The sequence below is a fragment of the Phoenix dactylifera genome, chromosome 7 (assembly GCF_051530095.1).
Source record: "Phoenix dactylifera cultivar Ajwa chromosome 7, Ajwa_hap1_PhDact_Kaust_v1.1, whole genome shotgun sequence".
Classification (NCBI taxonomy): domain Eukaryota; kingdom Viridiplantae; phylum Streptophyta; class Magnoliopsida; order Arecales; family Arecaceae; genus Phoenix; species Phoenix dactylifera.
The window spans coordinates 22704536-22725482 of record NC_143196.1 but is presented as its reverse complement, the minus strand read 5'-3'; the positions used below and the strand labels follow the sequence as shown (position 1 = coordinate 22725482).

Genomic DNA, 20947 nt, shown 5'->3' with positions numbered 1-20947 from the left:
TTATTTAGTGCATCAAATTAGAAAATCTCGTATGGAGTTTTTGGTATGGCTGACACCATGAAAATCAGCTGGCTTGTAAGGTTGTGGTTGATTGTCCTAAAAGATCGACTAAGTTTTGCTGATCTTGGAAATCAACAAAGAGTTCCCAAGGGTTGGAACTCGATGTTAGTTTAGTTTTGCTAACAAAATAGCTTGGTTTTGGTTGATTGCCAGAAAAAAGCAAATGGGTTTGGTTGGGAGCTCGAAAAATAACTGAGTTGTATTCTTGTTTATAAGTTATAACGAAATTTCTAAGGAGGAAGCCTTAAGGAAGAGACGTAAGTGTAGGGTTGGCACCGAACCACTATAAAATCTTGGTATTTGATTTGTTTATGCTTGTTCTTATTTTCTGTACTTATCTTTAGTATTTATTTCGCTGTGCATACTTGTGTTTTACTTAGTCATTGATTAAGTTTGCAAAAAGTTTTGAAAAACCTAATTCAACCCCCCCCCCCCCCCCTCCCTTGGGTTGTTATCTTGGGCAACATTTGTCATACAAGGTGTGATGCGTACACCATACGTATCACCTTTCTTGAAGTTGAAAGCACAAAGGAAGTAAGAAATTTTCATTTGACGAAGTCTAGAAAATGAAATTCTAACTGAAACAGAAAAAGAACAAGCATAATGGTCGTTCTCCCTACGAAAGTAATAAGGAGACCATTAATATATGCTACTTAAAGTCTTCAAATAATATATAGAAGCATTTTTCACATGCTATGAGAATTAGGCATTTACAGATATTTGTCTTTGAATTGTAAACTTCCTGGTTATCAAGGAGTGCAAGGAATGTATAGTGTTATATTTAATGATGCTATCACTATCTCATGCGAGGCAAGATATGGTGCACCACATGTATCTACTTTCTTGAAGTACAAAGCAACAAAGAAGGTTGAAATCTTTGTTTGACTAAATTTACGAAATAAAAACCTAACTAAAGAAACTTATGGAAGAGTGGTGAACCTGTGCTTAAAAGTTTTTCTCCCTACGAAAGTAATAAGATCACTAACAATATGCTATGTTCAATCTTTGAATTGTGAACTTCCTAGCGAAAGAAATGTGTTAGAAAAAATGTGAAGAAAGTTTAAAAGTTCATCTGTGCTGCTACGTACTGATGCATCTGGCTAGAATAAAAATTTATAATTTTCTTTCTACTAATAATATGCTACTTGTTGGATTTCAAAGAATATATGGAAGCATTTATTACTGTACAGCACGGCAACTAGAAATTTATAGAGTTTCGTCTTTAATTGTCAAGTTCCTACCAAAAGCAATGTGCTAGAAAAATGACAAATTAAGGGAAAACTTGGATTTTATTTATACTTAATTTAGAGTTTTAACATTAGCTGAGGAAGGCTAGTAGGAAGCATTCAAACTCTTTTAAGCTTAATTTACCCGATTGTTGCGAGAGAGGGGCACTAGCATATGCTAATTACTCTTATTGGTTTGTTTTGTTTTTTCAACCTTCCTCTCCTCGCATCCGCACCCTCTTTCTCCCTCTTTTCTAGTCTTACCTTGGTGGAGTTCCAAGGCTGTACCTTTTATTTTCCCAGTAAAAGCTGTTTAGACCTCTCCATCTAACTTTTGCTCTTAAAACTATAAGAACAAGAAAAGGAGGTGAATTCATACGTAACTCCAAATACTGGTCTGCTCAAGAGAATCTCTTAAGATGGTGCATGGATAAGCCCAAGTCAATATGTTTACCATGTTCTCTTAATTTCGCATTAATTTTTTGTTGGAAGGAAATAAAATCCCAAAAAGACTACTAACAGTACTTAATAAACATAGAACTTCAAAAAAATCTTTTAAATAAAAATAGTTATTAAACGAAGTCAATGATGTGCATTATCAACATAAAAGAATTTAAAATGAAGAACTGATCACAATATTGAAGGAGCGACATTCAGACACACCCGCATCACCTAAGATAATTGATCCAAGCACCTATCAAGATCAACTTCCTCAAATGAAATTAAACTAGTCCCATCTTTAACATTCTTTTGACATCTACTTCCTCAAAATTTGAAACATCCAACATATCGTTTTTTGAGGAGAAAGTAAGGGGAATATTGGAACATCTACCATATCTTGAGGATCCTAATTACCCTTCACCAAGCATCGACATAATTTAAATTTAGGTTTTTTTCTTTTAATTTCCCTCAAAATGGCTATCCTTTACAAATGCACAACCAATGCATGATGAAATAAATATATTCACTGTCTTAATTAATGTGAGGAAAACGTGCCTTCAAGGACATATGAAGATGAGCAATGTGTGGAACTTGATAGAGCACGGGGGAAGCAAGATGTCACACCAAATAATATAGCAACCTTCATTTGAGGGAAGAGGGAATTGATGTAGTGGTGCCGCTGTTGCCTGTGAAGGTGGGGAACTGTCGACTAAACCCATTAATGTCCCAACAACATTACCAATTTCCAACCTTCAATATAAACACAATAAACTTCCACCATTCTCCACCAGCCATCAGCAATTGGTCTAGAATTTAAGTGTGTCTCGGGGGCTCGTTCTGGCCTTTTATCTAGGCCCAACTGGGAGGGCATGGAAAAACCTTGAACTAGTCCTTTTGACCTATAGCTTGTATTGCTAGGAGCCTTCTCTTTTGGTGGACGAGTGCCTGTGTTCTAGTATTCTCCACTTGTAACCGAACGCTATTGCATCAGCATCAACAGAACCCTCTTTTCCATTTTCAGGTTGGTGTCCTAATTGTGCACTTTCAGCTATCACACTTGCACTATTATCAACTACAAGATCATCCCACTTCCAAAATAACATTAGGCCGTGAAACTAGCTCAACACTAATGATTTCAGTAGTAGAGAAATGTGCTTTAGCATCTTATGTTCCATGAACTTGATTAGATACATGAGTCTTAACATTTCTATTTCATGAACTTGGAGAAATTCACCTTTTTTGGGAAGGTAATGCTGAGATTTCTATCTTTGCCTCATTGAAAATTAACTTCTCTAACCAACAGATTAGGTTGGAAGAGTCCTTGTTGAGATGATGTGGTCATTATAGAATGAAGATGAAGGAGAAACACATGCTCTGGTAACATACTGATAGTGTAGAGTTAAAACGAATACAGATCCAATTTTTTTTAATAAGGAAAGAAAATACCCATGTTGAATGATCTTGTTTGTAAAATAATTATCAAAGATCCGAATTGAGTTAAATAGAAGATGTTTTAGCTTTGCCTGTCACTTGAATGAATAGACGTCCATAGGTCAATGTTATCAGGCCTCACCAATGAAACGGAGAGTACTCAATAAACAACATTAAGAAATAGTCATATCTTTGATCATATACTAATCAGATTTTTTGACTCTTTGAGTTTGGTTATTACTCTAGAATGTTGCAACTGAAGTATATTTGTTTCTTCGTAGTTTACAAGCTTTGTTTGTTCATAGATGCATTCAACTTTGCGCTCGCAATCATTTAAATATCTCAAGACAGAGTTTAAGATTCAAAGACTCTCCACGGAGTCTAAATGTCACCAATGCACCACATTAAGGAATCCATGCTGAGGAAACTACTAGAAGTACTACAAGGCAGAAGAGTGTAAATCCATAATACCGAGGGGCCACATATTGAAGATGCCAATGAAGACGCCAAATTATAATAAAAAAAGTTAAATGCTGTGATAACCTGGAAAAAAAAACATCTTTTGAATTAAGTACATTATATTTTGATCAGAATGCAGAGGGCATGCTACTTAGAAGTGGATCTTTCAACATGTAGAACCTTTTGAGAACAAAAATGTTTTTGTTCTGCTTGACTATCAAATAGTAGCCGATATCATGATAATGTTTCTTACCTAGTTTGTTGTATTCTGGGTGTGCGGCAAGATAATTTGGTCCAAGTCTTTCTTCATCTACAACATTACTCTGACAAACTACATAATAATATAAATTTAAAATCTGAGAATAGAGGTTCATCAGCTAACACTGAAATGTGAAGGAAAAAGCAAAAGTCAATACTGATTTATTTGAAAAATAGCAAGAGAAAAGGTCTGCACATACGAGGGACAACATTTTCTACTGACATGTGTAACTCCATTGAGACTTCATGTATCAATCATTCATTGTTCATCAGTAGCTTTGTGCTATCTATAATCAACAACATGTCTATAGGGTTTCTAAAGATAAATTAACAGCTACATTTTGTTTTGAGTCCTCCTTCCTTTGTCATGTACTGTTTAGTGAGTTTGAGGAAAGTCATATATAAGTCACTTAACTGGATTATTATCATTTCAACATTTTTTTTTTCTTGCTCAATGTGATTTTTTACAGCGATTCTCTGATAGGTCTACCAAGCTAAAATATTCGTGCTGATAATGTTCTATCGTCTTTTCTCCTGAAAAAATTGAAAAATTTTGACCATATCTCTTGTGTTGTTATAATCCAATGTCAATTAATTTGGGATTTCTTTTCCTTTTATGAGCATATGGGCGGCATCGAAATGCATATTTATGTTGAATCAGTTACAATATGATGCCCACACGCATTAATTTGTTCTTGTGTGCCCGACACTAAATCGATGTTCCACATTTGAATATTCTAACCAGTGTGAAACAAGAATATCTGGATATTCTTAATTGTCTATCTCATTACCCTCCTTCAAATAATTTTGCTGGAATGCTAACTTGATCTTCCTTGGTCAACAAAAGATAGATTAACATCAATTCAAACTAAGGTCATGCAATCCACCTAACTTCCAATGTAATGTTTCCTACCTACAAGTCTCTGGGGACATCTTACGCTTTACCTTAATTAAGAACATTTTGGAAGTGGATATGGTATGGTCATAATGATAGATTGGCGGCTGACGACCACACGCTTATACGAGCATCGAATTCTTGAGGAGGCCATAGAGGACGTAGTTGATAGTTTACTTGGACCAGAACTCAAGAAGCATGATTGATGAATTATTCTTCTATAAAAGTACATTCTGATATGCAGAATTCTATCAGCACAAAATTGAAAGTACTTAGAAGCACACTGTTTGTGTTGAGAATTTCCATCCTAATTCATACTTACAAAGTTCAGAACAAAATGAGAAAAAGCTAGGCCAACTGATAACAAAGTAGATAAGCCCTATCTCTTATCATTTTGGTCAGTTATCCATTAATCTTATGTATCTAGCTGAAATTTTGCGGGTGAAGCGTAAGAGCATTCTGAATGCACAGCTCTCGGACATCTGCATTGGAACTACTGCAGCACCCGCGTACCTCCCAGCCCATTACTTTGAAACCAAGGAAGCCAAAGGGAACGTGAGAGAGTTCCACCTTATTGATGGAGTTGCTGCTGCTAATAATCCATTATGTACGCATCAAACCATGATGTAGAAATTTGATTATGATTTATGGATTGATGGTGCTAAGCTTTCTAATTCTGAACTTTCAGGCATTGATTGCGATTGGAGAAGTAACGAAGGAGGTGCACTAAGGGAACCCGGATTACTTCCCCTACAGACCTATGGATTATCGCAAACTTCTACTTATATCATTAGGGACCGGTTCAGCAAAGGTTGAAGAAAGGTACGCTGCAAAACGTGCAAGCAAATGGGGAGTTCTGGGGTGGTTGCTGAGTGGCGGATCCACGCCATTGGTGGATGTGTTTATGCAATCAAGTGCTGAAATGGTTGACATACACATTTCAGTGGTCTTTCAGGAGGCTCTCCGGTCTGAATCAAATTATCTTCAGATTGAGGTATGAACATGTGATCAGTAAAGCATTAAAAAAAACTGGCTTGTTTTGCTATAAATGAAGCCTTATATGTCATGCATTCTCTTGAATGGAAACGCAGGATGATACTTTGAGCGGGACTGTATCTTCTATTGATGTCTCCACGAAGGACAACTTACAGGATCTCGTTAAGAGGGGTGACCAGTTGTTGAAGAAACCAGTCTCAAGGGTGAACCTGGAGACTGGTGCGTTTGAAACAGTAGGGAATGGAGAAGGAACAAACGAAGATGCTCTTAAAAGGTAGAGAGAATCATTTATGATTGTTCCTACCTTCTATTAACAACTTAGATTTGTGACAAAAAGATTAGTTGAACCTAATTGGTGTATATTTGCAGGTCTGCTAAACTCCTTTCACATGAAAGAAGACTTCATGAGTCAAGATCCCCGCATGTGAAAACGCCCAGAAAACATTAATGAGCATCGCTCGGTTACTGTAACTTCATGAAATTTTTCCTTTCTTGACGGGAGAAGAAGCCAACTGTACACTGTATGCAAGCAATATACGTCTTCATGGTGGATGCAGTTAGTTCATGCAATCCAAGAAATAGTAGCATTGTGATACTGTAGGCAAATTTGCCAGAAGGAAAGTTCTGTAGATTAGTACATTTTTAAAAGGCAATATAATTCATTCATTCTATTATAAAAGTCCTGTGTAACTATTAATGATTGTTTTGCTGAAGCTGGACTCTCTCTCACTCTGTCTCTCACTCTCACTCATATGCATTAGAGGTGAAGACCTAAAGTCCATGGAAGCAACAAATTAAAAGCTCTCTCTTGATTCAACCAATTATATGAATATAGACATATAATCAGGCTAGCTTGAAAAGGTGCCCGTATGTAAAATATTCAATTTTCTGAAATGTAATGAGTTTGCAATACAAAAAAAAATTAACCCTCTTTGAAGGTTAAGAAATGCAATCCATCATCAAATCTCCCGTCTTTAAAACTAACTGCAAGTTTGACAACTATATCACTTGGATGATATTGGTTTGGTTCTCTGTATTGCTAACAAAGTATTCAAAAAGAAGAACAAAGAATCGATAGAATATGCCTTGAAGTAGAGATCTTCAAAATAAAAAACCAAGTATCTTGAGAATCAAATCCAAATATGAGAAGGAAATTATTGGTCTTCTTAGCTTCAAATGAAATGTGCAGAAGATATACATGTCAACCGTTTCATGCAAAGCTAACAGGACTTAGAAAACCAAATAGCATTGGAAGATTATCAGGACAACTGCTTGATGAATGCAAGGCATAGAAAAGCTTGCACAAAGATCCTAAAACTAATACAGATTCTTGCATAAAGATCCTTCTACATTATGTTCACATCTTAATTTTCTGATTTTTTTTATACAGAAAGAAGCAATCTGCAGATCCATTACGTTTAACAGCATGAGACTGAAAACTAAAACCCAATTTTGAAATCTACTGTCGTTTATAGTGGATTACTTATCCCAGTTTTGAATATACAGTGGATAAATCATTATCTCATTGGTGTTAGATTTTGCTATGCCAATAAATCAACATATGATTTAATTATTGATGACAATAAATTTATGGAAAATCATATTCTAGATAAACAAAAATTTAGAAGACAAGAATTTGCTAGGTCAAGTGATTATGGCTGTTTTCAGGTTTACTTTGTGTATGCTTTAGGTTTAACTGTAGACTCAATTTATAGAAGTAGTGGTTTTCAGATACTTCAGCACGTTACCATTTTCCATCTTAGAAAAAAATTAGAAAACACAATTAGATCACTTGACTGTCAACAAGTTCCCTTCATACTAAATTTTACCATTAATTAAGTATAGAGATCAAAACCCATATAAAGGTATTTGCTAAGTTTCAGCTTAGCAACATCATTCAATGAAAGTAAAGAATGCTTTGTATGATGTTTATTGTTCTGAAGGCCTAATATAATCAAATAAAAGGGCTTCTTTCAATTGTAATTTGTATTTATGCCCTCATTTGGAATCATTCTTAATTCTTTTTTGGTCAACTATTGAAAGATTTTAGAATTCAGCACAACAAAGCCACCTAACAATCAATATCGTTTCTCTCACCAACAATTCTCTAAAAGAGTTAATCCAACTGTTCTATTCTATGCAATCAATCATGATACGTCCTTTGACGAGCCACCTTCGCGTATTGAATCATTCAACGGCGGCTTGTCATATCAGCCACATGCTGATTTCAAAATGTCAAAGTACGTATATCATCTTCGATGTTGGACTAGCACTCCGAAGAAGAATATTACGAACCTTCTCATGTATGCCGAAGTCTATTTAAACTTCTACCTATCCCTACTTGGATCACTTAAAACTTTTGTGTCCCCAAAGTAGTTCCCTTATTGTTGATCAGCAACTGCTCAACAATCATGCAAAAATCAAAATCCATCAGTCAGATACAGGCCCCAACCTATGGAAACCTAATCACTATTCTCAGCATTGATGGAGGAGGAATTAAAGGAATCATCCCTGCAACTATTCTTACATTTCTAGAATCAGAACTTCAGGTATTAACCATATAAATGCTCATAGATAATTTTATTAAATCTTCAGTTTCCTAGAAATTAAGATACACCTAATAATTAGATAATTGTTGCTGATTCATCATTTCTTTCTTATTTTCTACTTTCTTTGTTTCTTAGATCTAGTTATCCATTTGTTATGCTAGTGTTAGATTTTAGAGGCAGTTTTCCTAATTTTTTTCTATAGTTTTTTTGTTTTATGATTATATTTTTCTAGTTTACAAAATCTTATGCATGCCGAAGATACTTCTATGATATTCATAGATCAGTCAAACATGTTATACAGATCATCTTTTTCAAGCAGTGATTTTCCTTATTAAAAATTGAGAACATTTCTAATTTTTCTAACTTCCAGCCAAAGTTTTTCTTAATGTCCTCTTCGTTACAAAAGCATATTTTGAACAGTGTCAAAACAAAAAATTAGTTCTCAGGAGATTATTTTCACTTATTAGAATTTTTATTCTTGACATAATGATTGCTCAGTTTGCAGCTTAAGTGAGAAATCTTTTAGCTAGCGGAGCTAATATGCACCGGTATCATATGGCTTTTTTGCTTCTTCGATGCTTATAAATGCATAGAAAACTGTAAATGGTTGAAATTTCTTTTTATAATCCAACATGTAAATTGTGTGTTTTCCATAAACTTGAGAATTCAAGATCTATTTTCAGTAACACGTTCTTTATCCATCATTTTCCACCTTTTATTCTTTTTCTGCCAAATTGTCTCATTATAATTAACTAACAGTTCTCTCTAAAATATTTTGATTGATTTTTTTCCTTACAAAAAGGGAGGGAAAAAAAGATTCTGATGGACAAAATAAATCAAATTATAACCTTCCTCGTCACAATCCACAAGTAGATTCCTGTCTGACATCTCAACTAAATTTCATGCAAACTCACCTAACATTCAACATAGTACGTTTTACCTACAATTGTTAAAAAAAGAAAATTTCATGATTCATTATCCTGACAGAAGTTAGTGGATCATATATTACCAACCAATTGTCAAACGTTGGTATAAAGATATTGTTCAAGGAATTGTTCTTCAATATCAACAGCACATAGCAAAGAATCATGTTAAGAAATCAAATAGAAAGTGATCATTCTCCTTAGCTGCTTGTACCATCTCTCTATATCTGTTTTTTCGTGGTGAGATCAGTTAGATATCTCATTTCTAATATAATTTTCTTTTTTTCATGCGTTTTGAACTGGATGGCGAAGATGCTAGACTTGCAGACTACTTTGATGTGATTGCCGGGACAAGCACTGGGGGTCTTGTGACGGCCATGTTGACTGCACCAAACGAAGAAAATCGCCCCATGTTCGCTGCAAAGGACATCAAGGACTTTTACGTGAAACATTCCCCCAAGATCTTCCCACAATGCGGGTCAGTAATCATATCGCGTAATTTTGGGTAACTTCGGACACACTTGAAAGCTTAAAGGAACTATTTCTTGAAATGATCGGTTTTCTCTCCTTTCTTTTTTCTTGAAATTCTTAGAGGGCCATTAGGCCAAGCAGCAAAGATACTAAGAGCTATCTCAGGGCCCCGGTATAATGGCAAATACCTTCATGAGATTGTGCGGAGAAAACTAGGGAATACCAAGCTTCGTCAGACATTGACCAATGTGGTCATCCCAACATTCGATATCAAGCGGCTCCAGCCGACCATATTCTCCTCCTACGAGGTCTCTCTCTCTCTCTCTCTCTCTCTCTCTCTCTCTCTCTCTCTCTCTCTCTGTGGTTCTCTTGCACGCTTTTGACACCGAAAAACTTCAGTGCTATGAACATCGTAAGCTCTTTTTTCTTTTCGTGAATTATTATTCTTTTGAGAAAATGAAATATGAACTATTATATTGTAGTTGTGGATAACAGCGCAAGGTTCTTCCTTTTTTTTTTCTCTTTTTTCCTTATCATCTGTAGTTGTGGACGTAAAATTTAGATAAAACATCAAAATATTTAAATGAAAGAGAAATTGTAAATTATATAATTCAATTATAGTTCTAATTTTTAAATATTTAAAAAAATATATGCGAGACTTTGTGCTAGCATGTGTTTAGTCATACATAGATTGTGCACAGGGGAAGTTTTGGGTAGTTATATAAAGCTAAAGAATCTAAATAATGCTCTCTATCTAATCTTTTTGGGTAATATCTTGCATCATTATAAATAGTATCAAAATAGACCTGATCCATAATCCACGTAGATTAAAAGACACCGGTCATTTGAGGGCTAACAACAAGCCAATTGTTGTATTTATGATTTGATTTGGATCTTTTAGCCTAGCAAGGATCTTAGAGCTTAAATAGATGGAGTATGTTAGAGCCCGTGTCTTTAGTCCCATAACACTTATGAATCGGAAAAATTTTGAATATTTATACAAAATCAAAGAATTCAAGTAATATCTTTGACTTGTCTTTTTGGATGAGATCTAACGTACTAGAAAGATCTTGATTACCTATATAAGCCTTAGACATATATATATATATATATATATATATATATAACCTCCCATCTAGCTTTTTTCCAAAATATTAAATTTCAACAAATAATACATCCTCAAGGGGAATACAATCAGGATTGCTCCAAAGTTGTTCAAAGCCGGTTGCTGTTATCTAAAAAGAATGGAATCCAGAGTTTTGGCGAGCCATGGAGCAAATTAGATATGGACTCCTAGAGTAGTTTAGCAGTTAGTCTTTCATGTTTGCTTTTGAGATGTTTTACCTTAAAAGCAATGTATTCTGATACTAAAAATTGCATTTATGTTGTAACTTTTTTCTTTAATAAATTCGGGTAAGTTTCATCAAAAAGAAAATTAGTATTAAGTAAAGGCGTAAACATGTTTTTAAATTTCTCTCAAAAAATAGACGTGCTGACAAAAACCACAAGTCTGCTCATGAGCTAACTAGCGTAAACTATAAATGACAAAGTGCCATCATGCCAATGAAATGTTGATAGAAAGATAACTGGTTTCATGCTTCTGCTTTTTCCGTTAGTTGTTTTAAATCCACTCTATCAAATTTTAATATCTTTGAGATGCTCCAATTGTTAAAATCTCTCTGGCTTCCTTCTTATCTTACAGGTTAAGAACAACAGCTCTCTGGATGCTCTGCTTTCTGATATTTGCATTGGCACTTCTGCAGCTCCTACTTACCTTCCATCTTACTTCTTTCAAACAAAAGACTCAGATGGAAGTGTGAGGGAATTTAATCTTATTGATGGAGGTGTAGCTGCTAATAATCCGGTAAAATAATATGTTCCTTACCAACATGATTAGCTTATGAAGTGATTGTAGGTAATCAGTTAAAATCACCAATTATCCCAAAAGCTTAAGTTGATAGGATAAGGTATATTAATTTATATATTTTATATTTTCTTACACTCGCCATCATATGTGGGCTGGAGTTTTCTTTAATGGGTGAGCCCAACATGTAAAATTTTTAATAATGAGGTTAAAGAGTGCGGAGACAGGGTTCGAACCCAGAACCGCTGCTTTGATCCCATGTTTAAAATCACCAATTGTCCCAAAAGTTTAATTTAATAGGATGAGATAGATTTTTTTATATATTTTATATTTTGTTACAAAAGAAGTTATCCATCTGTTGTTGTTTTACAGGCTTTAGTTGCTATGGGAGAAGTAACCAAGGAGGTTTTCAAAGGAAACCCAGATTTCTTCCCAATCAAACCCATGGACTATTGCCGGTTCTTGGTCATTTCACTCGGTACTGGCTCATCAAAGGGTGAAGAAAGATACAATGCAAAGCAAGCTAAAGGATGGGGAGTATTGAGCTGGTTGCTCAGTAACGGATCTAATCCATTAGTTGATGTATTTATGCAAGCAAGTGCTGATATGGTGGATATCCACATTTCAGTAGCTTTCCAAGCTCTGCATTCCAGTAGAAACTACCTTCGAATCGAGGTATTAGATAGTTTCAGATAATCTAATTAATGCTGCTGTCACCATTATTTTCATCCAACAAGAAAGACAACAGAAAGCCAGTATCTCAGAATAAGCTTAATTGATGATAATTTCTATGAAACTAGGATGATGTCTTAACTGGGACAATAGCTTCAGTTGATATTGCCACAAAGGAAAACCTGGAGAATCTTGATAAGGTTGGCGAAGATCTGCTCAAAAAACCAGTCTCAAGAGTAAATTTGGAGACGGGCCACTTCGAGCCTGTGGATAAGGGAGAAGGAACAAATGAAGAAGCTCTTATAAGGTGACTCCACAAATTAGTATTAACATGCTTATTCCATAAAATCATCATCAGTTTAGAAGTATTCTGACTTCCATTTTTGCAGGTTTGCCAAACTATTATCAGAAGAAAGAAGGCTTCGTGAGGCAAGATCACCATATTCTAGATTAACCTGGTCTATGTAACTTCATGGATTGTGAGAATTAAGCTCCTGTTAGATCTTTGAGCTGTAGAGTATAACTTGAGAGAAGCTGAGTAGAGCATAGCTATAGCTTCTGATAATCTGTCTCAAGTAATGGAATAAATGCAGTATTCTGCTGCAATTGGAAACTGAATAATGAAAAATAACAAAGGCTAGGTCAGCATGGTTTCTCCTTGCTTTCTATGTGCAAGTATAGGTTCTACCTTTTGCCTATTCACCAGGATATTCCACTTTCAATGTCTTGCCCCTGAACTGAGAATATAACAAATGCCGCACGCGTACAAGGCGAACCAAACAGACATGCGCTGCATGAACAATGAATCCAATCATTTTATAATAATTTTAAATCAATAACAAATTAAACAACCTCAATCCTCGAGAGTTAAGAACAAACATAATCTTATCAGATCAAGCATAATATTTTTGTATGCCAATGCACTATTTGAAGAACAAACAGTTGTAATAAAGAAAGCATTTTCCAAATCAAACCAGACGTAAACCTTTTGTCTTTATTCCCTGCTTTAAAATCCGTACTCATCATTATTCTTGCTTTGAAATCCATACTTATCATTATTCATGCTTTGAAATATGTACTATTATTATTCATGCTTTGAAATCTGTGCTTGTAATAAAGTAAACATTTCATATAATCAAATCTTTGCCATAATCAAACTAGTTATAAAACTATGCATGTCCATTCATGCAACTTCATAAATATGATTATGTATCATAAAACTTTTGCCATTTATGCATCATAAAAACTTTTGCCATATATGCATCATAAAAACTTTTGCCATATATGCATCATAAAAACTTTTGCCATTTATGCATCATAAAAACTTTTGCCATTATTCCATACTTTAAAATTCATACTCTCAGATGGTAGTGTAGCTATGGCCGCTCTTATTCCCATGGCAAGGCCTTTACCACTGCAGGGTCATCTTCCAGTTACTATTATCCACTGGCGGGGGTCGTAAAGCCAAGTTACTTTTACCCACTGGCAGGGGTCATATGCCTAGTTACTGTTACCCACTGGCGGGGGTCATAAATAGCGATCTGAGAGTTCTTAAAACATATCATGCTTTTCATAAATCTTTTCTCATAGACCCATTGGAAAGTGAATAATGGCATCATGCTAATAAAACTCATGATCATGCTGAAAACTTTATTTTTTCCATGCATCTTTCTACATCATCATAATCATGTGTACATAATATAATAATAATAATCATGATGGATGCTATGTATCCAAAATCTTGTAATCATTTGCTAACACATGCTTGATCCTAATTTTGTGAAAACATAAATAATCATATACAATTTCATAATCGAGTAATCACAAGTATTTGATGAAACATAAGATTATATCAGGTACTTTTTCTACAATTCTTATACATAATTCCAATTGCATAAATAATACTTTTTCATCTTATAAAACGTGATACATGATCCATAATAAGATTAAGACAGGTTACTTACCTTAATTTGCTCACCAAATGCCAATTCTCCAATACCTAACAAGATCATTAAATTACATATCACTTGCACATTTCTATTTATAATCTTAAAGTCATTTATAGCCCATTCTTAGGACTCAATTTTATTTTCGGGTTCATAGCCTAATTCAATTTCTGGTTCAGGCCCATGGCCCAATTCAATTTCTGGTTCTGGTCTAAGCTAATTTCTGGTTCGGATTTGATTCCATTTCTAGCTCAGGTCTGATTCAGCTTCTGGTTCAGGTCTGATCCAGCTTCTGGTTCAGGTCTGAGCCAATTCCACTTCTGGTTTAGACCAAATTGCCCTCTGGTTCAGGTCTGGGCTCATTTGCATTCTGGCTCAGATCTGACCCAATTACTGGTTCAAGTCTGAGTCAATTGCATACTGGTTCAGATCTGACCCAATTAATGGTTCAGGCTTTGGTCAATTGTATACTGGTTCAGTTAATTCTGGGTTAAAAATTATTGGGCTCGGACCAGAACCCAGCCCGGCTTCAGGCTTTTAAATTTATTTGAAGCCCACTCCGAAATCAGGCCCATTTCGGCCCACAACCATTTTTTATTTATTTTTCTTTCTTCTTTTCTTTTCTTTCTTTTCTTCTTTTCCTTTCTTTTCCTTTTTCTTTCCTTTTCTTCTCTTCTCCCTTCCCGAACCTTCCTCCCTCTTCTTTCTTTTCTTCTTCTCTTCTCCTTCTTTCTTCTTTCTTTCCCGAGCTCCTCCTCCTCCTCTTCTCCCATGAACTAAGAGGCGAGCTCGGAAGGGGTTTTCAAGAGGAGCCGGGTCCGAGGTCGACAGTGCCGGCGGCCAGCCAACGCCGCCCGCGGCTCAGCCTGTAGCGGCCGACCTCCCTTCCTCTTCGTCTTCCATTTCTTATCCCTCTCTAGTGAAGGGGGGTTTCCCTTCCCCATGGACAAGGAGAAGCCGGCCGAAGCCGGTGGTGCACACCGATCTGCGGCCAAGCTAGCGGCGCCCGCATGGCGCATGGTTGGCCTCGCGGCCGATGCCTATGGTCGACCCGACGACGCTCGCAGTGCCCCGAACCGGCGACATCCACGGCCGGAGGATAGAGATCCTCTTCTTCTCCTTCCTCTTCGATCTCCTCCGGCTGAGATCAAGCCGGTTCCCATGGATAAGAACTGGATTTCACTCGAGCTGAGAACCCTTCCATGAATAGGATTTTTAGATCTAAGGATTTGATGGAAGGGAAAGCCATAATTGAGTGGAAGAGAAAGGGCTCTTTGGCATGGCCGACCATGGCCTTCGATCGACCGAGCCAATGTGGGATTACGGCCACTCACAGGTCCTACCCTTCCTCCACTACATCTTAGTCCTACCCTTCTTCCCTTATTTCCATTTTGATTATTTCACTAGATTGACCGAATGTAACTCATGAACATTGGTGATAAGAAATTTACCTAGCTCCGAGGAGCTGTGAATCCTTTTAGGCAACCTACTGTATCTCCTCCGGCGGCTCAGTGTGGTGATGAGCTCCCTCCTCCTCCGGCGCCACCACTCATGCTTCAGTTCTTTGTAGCAGAAGAAAGAGGGAGTGAGGGCGGTGAGAGGGTGATATACTAAGTCCCTCGCCGAGGAATCCCTGAGCTTTTATAGCCCTTGGTCGGAAGAGAGGAGGGTGGTGGTGGTGATCGTGGCTGTCAGGCGGTTGTAACCGCCTCAACTGGTGATCAGGGACTCCAGATGGGCCCGCCATGTTAGGCTTGGCCCATTAGCCCACTATATATGGGCTGGTTTTCACACTAGCAACCTGGAATGACACGTACGAGGCATTAGCCTCGAAAAAGATTAGTTTAGCACCATGTACTTGAAGCTCAGCATCATAGACCAGGTCATATCCCAGCAGTCTTGGGAAGAAATCCTAGTCAAATGATCAAATTAAAACAGTGAAAAAGAATTATAAAGACAGCAAATGATGGTATCTAGAAAACAAGTCACTATGGCGTCCCTGACATTTGATTATAAATCCAGTTTTGCTCTAGTGATGATTTTCCAGAAATTATGTTTCAGAAGCAGACCAGACATTCTTTTATCCAGACCTTCAACAACAAAGAGAACCAGTTCTGTTGGTGCACGACCAACATCCAATTTAACATCTGGAATGACCCAATAAGCATCAAGAAACCCACAGTACACTCTAAACGCATTCATAGGAGCATAAAGGAATCAAAACAGTAGAACAAGCTTCAATTACAGTAGATAGCATATCCAGGCCAGGAGGTTATGGATGACTTACATATCCAGGGTAATTTGATTTAAAGTGCATATATTAAGTTCATTTACAATCTAATTATTTTAATTAATTTGCCTCCAATGTTTTAATGGATATTTTATTATTTTTATAGATGAACAAGGGAGAGTGAGGTTGACACGGGGTTCTTCTCGAGCACGGGATGTGTGGCAGCTTCGTGAGGATGAGAAAATAGTCGTCGAATGCAACGAACTAGGGCAGCCCATCAAGAGGGCCGGAAGCCTTTTATCAAGTTTCTTAGGATCGGTTGCGCGTAAGGGTCAGTTGTGTCCGCTCAACTATCATAAGTGGAATGATATGCTTTCTTCTTATAAAGTTGAGCTTCTTAAATTTGTACAGGTAAAAAATTGAATTTAATATTGTTAATTTGATACCTACTGTATGTTAATTTGCTTCATAGTTACAATTTTAATTTTTCCAATTAATATTATTATAACATTCTTTACTTTGGTGTAGAAAAGGTTTGTGCTCCCTCTAGAGAGCCATGATTGGGTGCTAAAGTGACTCAACCGCAAATGAAAAGAATATAAGTCGAAGTTGAAGGCCGACTGGAAGTGCGAGGGTATGACAGAGGAGGAGGTTGCTCGTGTTTGTCCTCCTGATGTATACCATCATCAGTGGAGGGAGCTTATTCACTACGAGAGAGGATAGGTTGTGTATTCTCTCTCAATACCTTATATAATGTTTAATACATTTAATATATTACAATGTTTACTTTTTCATGGTAGACATATTCTGACATTGGTCGAGCCACACGAGCATCTCAGACAGCTCCTCACACTTCAGGCTCGAAGAGTTATGCGAGGCTCAGAGCTGAATTCGTAAGTTTTTTTGAAACTCTTGTATCATATAGCATGTATCATGATATATAGCACTTCCAATAAACTATTTGTTGTAGATGGAAGACCATGGGAGGAAACCTGGTGAGGTGGAGTTCTATAAGATGACTCACACCCACCGAGATGACAGCTTTATCCGAGAGGAGTCGAGAGATATAGTTGTATGTATTCATTAATAATTTGTGCAATGATTTTTCATGTATTTCAATTTTTCAAAAATTAATTTGATTATTTTTGAGAGATATAGGACAGAGCTACATCCCTTATTTCAGAGCGTATCGGAGAGTCATCTTCAATCGGCAACACCAGAGGTATTGAAGCTCAGGTGTTTACCGAATTGATGGGCTCGGAGCGTTATGGTCGAGTGAGGGGTTATGGCGTTGGAGTTATCCCCACTCAGTTGTCTGCAGTGGGTAGATATACTCAAGATGCTAGACAGAGTAATAGCACTGCAGAGGTTAATGATCTGAAGGCAAAGATACAAGAGTTGAAACAGAGCCACCAGTCAGAGATACAATCTTTGAGGGCTCAGATTAATCAGATTACATCTTTGTTGCATCAGTTTGTCCCTCCTCAGGTAAATTACTACATCTACTTGAACTTTAACAAGAGTATCATATTTTTTTTAAAGAGCTTAATAATTTTTGTATTCTTAACTTCTTAAGTTTTTTTTATTACAGGTTCCTGATACTTCATCTGCACGTAGAGATGGTGATGCCATCGACCCCTGAAGCATTTATTTTGGAGTTTTGTATGTATTTTTTTATACTTTTCGAAGTACATTGTAAACTTAAATTGACAGTATGAATGTAATTTGACAATATGAATTTTTAGATAAATATGTTTGATTGTGCGATGTATATATCTCATTTAGTGTGTGTGGCTTTGATTTTGCAAACAGAGTTTAAAATTTATTTAATTTTTTTTAAAAAAATAATATGCTAACGACGCTTTAAAGCGACGTTAAAAGCACCAACGGATGTCAATTAGCGACGCTTTAAAGCGTCGGTACATTCCAATTAACGACGCTTTAAAGCATTGTTAAAATCCCGAACAGACACCAATTCGCGACGCTTTAAAGCGTCCGTAAAATGAACATTTACCGACGCTTTAAAGCGTCGCTAAGTTGCAACTAACGACGCTTTAAAGCGTCGCTACGCTCAACTTACCGACGCTATAAAGCGTCGGTAAAGCGTCGCTAATTTCTGACGCTTCTGGAAGCGTCGTAAAATATTTTCTCCACTGTAGCATAGGCGACGCTTTACCGACGCTTAGGAAAGCATCGGGATGGTTTTTACCAACGCTTAAAAGCATCGGTAAAGGCCAAAAAAAGTATCGGCTTTTTCCCCTTTTACTGTAGTGATTATAGCAAGGGAAATTGCCACTAACCCTATTTCTGGTCACCGAATAGAAGAGGGGAGGTGACATAGTGGAAGCCCCTCTGAGGCTAGCATAGAGAGGAAAGAGAGAGATTAATAGAGAAGAGAGAACAAAAAAACGAGAGTTAAAGGGGTAAAAGAGTACACGGTACCCTCTTACCTATCTCTACACACACCCACATATGGAGGGATAAGGGGAAAAAGAGAGAAAATGGTGGAAGAAAGGAATGGAGAGAGAGAAAAAAGAGGAAGAGGAAGAAGAGATGATAGGGAGAGACGAGGACAAAAAGGAAAAGGAAAAGGTGAGACAACAAAGAAGATGAGGAGAAGGAGAAGGATGATAGGAAGAGAAGCGTAGTGCAGCGATTTAAGGAGGGAGGCGAGTGGGAGGGAGAGAGCAATAGAAAACTTGGCACATGAGAGAAGGAAGAGGCATGGAAGAAGAGTAGCATGGCTCAGCGGGCAATCATGATGGGAGAAGGAAAGAGAGGGAGTGAGAGTGGTGGACGCCTGCAGAAAAAGGAGTGTGCTCTATTTTCAACAAAGCACGTTTCTCTTGTTTATTCGAATGAAGGGGCACCGCTTAAACAGGTGGACCCAAGATTCAAGTTGTCTTGGCTGCGATCATAGGTCGGGTATCACATCCTTCCCCCTTTTCTTAATGAAATTTTGAGGATGAAATTTAACATACCCTAAACCTAAAATAATTATAATGTATCTCTTATAGGGCTTTACTAGGAAGTTGAAATTAAGTCTTCCATCATAACATTCATTGTCGGTGTTATTATTTCTAACTAACTTCAGAATAACTCAACCATTATACTTCCTCTATGTACTCTAATCCAATCTACAAAATTCTTTGAGTTCCCTAAATAATTTCTTATCAAAATACTATTCTACATTAAAACTAAAAAGATTCAAAATTTTAGATTTATAATAGACTTCCATGGTGTTGGATGCTTATAAATCCCACTGAGTTAACAGATAGACAACATCAATAAGTGCGCGACTGATAGTCAACTTTAAAGACCACGCAATAGCACGTATCTGGTAGAATAGTGATTACAGGTATCGATCCACAGGGATTGGGGTACAGTTGTTTTTCTTTTTAAAATAAATATTTGAAAAGAAAAATTTGTGAAGACTATTAAACTAAGCAATTTAATAAGAAATACAATTAAAATGATATCAGTTTGGGAAAAACCTAGGGCAAGGAATTCACCACTAACATCGGAACAAGGGTTAATTATATTTTAATTTATTCTTGGATTAACATGCAAATTGACTACAAGCCTAATAAGCATTCAAATAAAAATCTCATAAAAGTAATTTAGGAACATCCATCTTTGGTCGGCATGAAATGTCTACCCTATACTAATGTGGCAGGACACTGCATCTTCTCTAAGCATGGGTGATCTTTATACTTACTCCGTGATCATGAAAAATAGTTGTACGAACATTATATTTAAAATCATAGAGATTAAATATGAGATGCAGGAAAAATATTCATTTAAGAGTAAGAGGATTCATACAACTTCAAGAATATAAAATTAAATACATAAAACCCGTGTCCCTTTGTTAGGGCTCCATTTGGCCCTAGTGAAGAGTTTAGGCTTCTATGCAGTGGTGGACGGCAGCAGCAGCACAGCAGCGGGCTCCCATTCCTTCCTTCATTATTTCTTCCTTTGGGAAATATTCCCAAAACACCCAAACTTCTCTCCCTCCTTTTATTTCTTCTTCTTCCCGTGGGAACTTGGCCTATGAGGAGATGTGGAACCAAACCCAAGCTTCATCCGATCAACCCGGCTTCCTTCGGTGGGGAAGAAGGCATGGTGCAGCGTGAGAGGATGAAGGAGATGATGATGCGATGGTCCCCCGGTGGGGAAGAAGAATGCCTCTAGCCTTCCTGCATTGACTCCCTTTTATAGCCTTCACAGCCTCTGTTATCAACCTCCAGATATATTCTTCCGAGTGAGAAGATAAAGGGAGAGGAACGGCCTCTGTTCCGCGGACGTGGGTGAGTCTCTTGAGAAGATCCAATCCGGACGTTGGGAGCTGATCACGTTTGGCTTAATCCTTGGAAGCTTATCCACGGATGCTGGAACTGGGTGCTTAGGACTCGGCTGGCAGCTGGGAAGGATGTGGAAGAGTCTAGATGCACTCGGAATGCATGCGTGAACATGGTAAGATTTGTTCCGCTGGGAACAGGGGAGCTGGGATTTGTTCCGAAGAAGGG

General features: G+C 37.1%; 2 protein-coding genes across 5 annotated transcripts; both read left to right on the top strand.

Annotated features, from left to right (window-relative positions):
- Nucleotides 1-2513: 2513 nt before the first annotated feature.
- Nucleotides 2514-6445, top strand: LOC120105651 (patatin-like protein 3). Of its 3 annotated transcripts, none has more exons than XM_088701312.2 (5): nucleotides 2514-2748; nucleotides 5242-5377; nucleotides 5459-5764; nucleotides 5862-6040; nucleotides 6136-6445. In XM_088701312.2, the coding sequence occupies exons 3-5, from the start codon at nucleotides 5531-5533 to the stop codon at nucleotides 6212-6214; spliced, it is 492 nt and encodes a 163-aa protein (XP_088557438.1). In that variant the 5' UTR covers nucleotides 2514-2748; nucleotides 5242-5377; nucleotides 5459-5530; the 3' UTR covers nucleotides 6215-6445. The 3 variants fall into 3 exon arrangements, with proteins under 3 accessions (XP_088557438.1, XP_089780453.1, XP_089780454.1); XM_089924327.1 differs by having other exon boundaries at nucleotides 5198-5377; XM_089924328.1 differs by having other exon boundaries at nucleotides 2520-2748; nucleotides 5218-5377.
- Nucleotides 6446-8038: 1593 nt separating this feature from the next.
- Nucleotides 8039-12911, top strand: LOC103699669 (patatin-like protein 2). Of its 2 annotated transcripts, none has more exons than XM_089924326.1 (6): nucleotides 8039-8315; nucleotides 9535-9716; nucleotides 9831-10017; nucleotides 11412-11573; nucleotides 11946-12248; nucleotides 12374-12556. In XM_089924326.1, exons 1-6 carry the CDS (start codon nucleotides 8178-8180, stop codon nucleotides 12554-12556), a joined length of 1155 nt encoding a protein of 384 aa, XP_089780452.1. In that variant the 5' UTR covers nucleotides 8039-8177. The 2 variants fall into 2 exon arrangements, with proteins under 2 accessions (XP_089780452.1, XP_089780451.1); XM_089924325.1 differs by lacking the exon at nucleotides 8039-8315 and adding an exon at nucleotides 12635-12911 and having other exon boundaries at nucleotides 9293-9716; nucleotides 12374-12552.
- The last annotated feature ends 8036 nt before the right edge of the window (nucleotides 12912-20947 follow it).

Excerpts from the sequence above, each read along its gene's own strand:
- LOC120105651 (XM_088701312.2), top strand. The coding sequence starts at position 5,531 with ATGGATTATCGCAAACTTCTACTTATATCATTAGGGACCGGTTCAGCA. Across the intron at positions 5,765-5,861 it reads CAAATTATCTTCAGATTGAG|GATGATACTTTGAGCGGGAC; the intron begins GTATGAACATGT and ends ATGGAAACGCAG. Across the intron at positions 6,041-6,135 it reads AACGAAGATGCTCTTAAAAG|GTCTGCTAAACTCCTTTCAC; the intron begins GTAGAGAGAATC and ends GTATATTTGCAG.
- LOC103699669 (XM_089924326.1), top strand. The coding sequence starts at position 8,178 with ATGCAAAAATCAAAATCCATCAGTCAGATACAGGCCCCAACCTATGGA. Across the intron at positions 9,717-9,830 it reads AAGATCTTCCCACAATGCGG|AGGGCCATTAGGCCAAGCAG; the intron begins GTCAGTAATCAT and ends TGAAATTCTTAG. Across the intron at positions 11,574-11,945 it reads GTGTAGCTGCTAATAATCCG|GCTTTAGTTGCTATGGGAGA; the intron begins GTAAAATAATAT and ends GTTGTTTTACAG.